Source organism: Clupea harengus, chromosome 5, assembly GCF_900700415.2.
Source record: "Clupea harengus chromosome 5, Ch_v2.0.2, whole genome shotgun sequence".
Lineage (NCBI taxonomy): Eukaryota > Metazoa > Chordata > Actinopteri > Clupeiformes > Clupeidae > Clupea > Clupea harengus.
Window position 1 is genome coordinate 14,611,353 of NC_045156.1, and position 2,500 is coordinate 14,613,852.

At 45.0% G+C, this 2,500-nt stretch overlaps 1 protein-coding gene across 2 annotated transcripts in view; it reads left to right on the forward strand.

Moving 5' to 3' along the window:
* The window catches only part of cpne5b (copine Vb), a 143,807-nt gene that overhangs the window by 95,046 nt on the left and 46,261 nt on the right, over positions 1-2,500 (forward strand). For both annotated transcript variants that reach the window (XM_031567828.2, XM_031567827.2), the window contains one exon: positions 718-821. In XM_031567828.2, the coding sequence (XP_031423688.1) occupies positions 718-821 (104 nt within the window). The remainder of the gene's footprint in view (positions 1-717; positions 822-2,500) is intronic.

The window sequence follows — 2,500 nt, forward strand, 5'->3', positions numbered from 1 at the left end:
GATTCTCATTTTCTTTTTGTTTTGGATCATCCTGACCTAGAAAATATATTTTTTTCTTTTGCCTGCTTGGTTGCCATCGGTAACATTCCCATTTATTCTAGGGAGAGTAGTTAAGAGTCCGGATATTAAAGATGAAATCCACTCTATCCGTGCCATCCTGGTTGCACTTTCATAAACTGTATATTTGTCTGTCAGTTTAATTTGATTCAATATTTATACCCAAAATGGAGGACACAGGCAATAAGCAGCCATAGAGGTGCTCATTTTCCGAACTCAACCGCGGAGGAAATCCATTCTCCCGTTTTTGTTCCGCTCTATTGTTTTCATACCGGTGCGATGTTAGATTGTACTGTAATGAGTTCAGCTTCTCCCTTTAGGAGGAGATGAAAGAGCTATGGCTTGTTTGCTCGAACTCACACATTTAAACACTCACACACTCAAACACTCACACACACACACACACACACACACACACACACACACACACACACACACACACACACACACACACACACACACACACACACTCAGCCTGTTCTCATTAGGACGTGGTACACACTGCACTGACTATATTTCACGCACGCACAAAGCCAGAGGAAAGACTCTAAGGAGGTATGAAATCCACATGGACTTACAACTTTCTCTGTTTGTTTGTGTGTGTGTTTGTGTGTGTGTGTTTGTGTGTGTATGTATGTTTGTGTGTGTTTTCTCTCCCAGGATGTTGCCACCATGCAGTTCTGTGCCAATAAGCTGGACAAGAAGGATTTCTTTGGGAAGTCCGACCCCTTCATGGTGTTTTACAGAAGTAACGAGGACGGCACGTAAGTGTGTGTGCTGCTGTCTAGTGCTCCTTTGGGAGACGCTGTCAGCCTAGTAAACTCTGTCTGAGCTATGAGCTGCTGAAACTACTGGGCCACCGCTCAGAGAATGAGCATCTGCCTGTTACAGCCACCACACCACGGTTCACATACATTCCAGAACATTCCAGTCGGAAAATAATTCGGTATCCGAAGAAATCCAAATCAGAAATGGCTTCATTGCCAAGTAGGTTTCCACATACAAGAGATGTGTCTTGGCAGTGTCACAGCAGTTTGTTCCGCACCCTTTGAGAAAGAGGAAGAAATCACCTGCTATATTCTAGCTGCAGAGCACCTGTTTCTGGGGGGGGGGGGGCGGCGCGCAGACAGAAAAGATTATTTGTATTATTATTGCATTATTGTAATTGAATTATGAGTATCCATACAAGCCATGGGCAGAAGCCGGGCAGAGATAGATGATCGATCAAAGACCTGTGGTTTAATCGTCTAATCGTCTAAAGACCTGTGGCTTAATCGTCTAATGTTGACATAAATGATCGATCAAACACCTGTGGTTTTATCGTCTAATCAACACTCTCAGAACACACACTCAACCTTAGGGTCAGCATGCCATCACGTTAGTGTACATGACCACTCTCAGAACACAACACACACACACACACACAAACACACAGACACACACACACACACACACACACACACACACACACACACACACACACACACACACACACACACACACACACACACACACACACACACACACACACACACACACTCAACCTTAGTGTCAGCATGCCAACACGTTAGTGTACATGAACAGTCCAGGTGGCCGCTGTGGCTCTGGGCTTGTGTGGCTCCATGTCAACCCCGCCCTTCCTGTGTTCTCCTAGTTACTCCGGTTTGCTCATTATTCCTCCTGCTTTGAACTCTTTTTCGGGGAGAAAGTTCCCAATAAGTGGTTCCTGATGAGTGGTTCTTGATGAGCGGTATCTCTCAGTGTCTCTCATTTGCGTGACTGGAGGAAGATCTACTCAGTTCACCCAGGAACTTTTTTTTTTTTTTTTAAACAGCCACAAATTAGCAAAGTTCAGGCCTTTGTGTTCCTGGAACCACTGGACCATGAACCAATTAGAGAGGCATGAATAAAAGATGTATTTCCTCAATTCCCTCCTTCTGCAGCAGTCTGCGGTGGCAAAAGCAAAATAGCTTGGAATATTAATTGCAGCTCTTCTCTCCATCTGTCTCTTGTCCCTCTCTCCATCTCTCTCTATCTTTCCCTCTCTCCATCTCTCTATCTTTCCCTCTCTCCATCTCTCTATTGTCTCTCTCTATGTTTCCCTCTCTCCATCTCTCGCTTATCCCTCTCTACCTTTCCCTTTCTCCATCCCTCTCTATCATTCCCTTTCTCCATCTCTCTCTATCTTGCCCCTCTCTATCTTTCCCTCTCTCCATCTCTATATCTTTCCCTCTCTACCTTTCCCTCTCTCCATCTCTCTCTATCTTTCCCTCTCTCCATCTCTCTCTTTCTTTCCCTCTCTCCATCTCTCTCTTTCTTTCCCCCTCTCTCCATCTCTCTCTTTCTTTCCCTCTCTCCATCTCTCTCTTTCTTTCCCTTTCTCCATCTCTCTCTCTCCATCCCTCTCTATCTTTCCCTCTCTCCATCTCTCTCTATCTTTCCC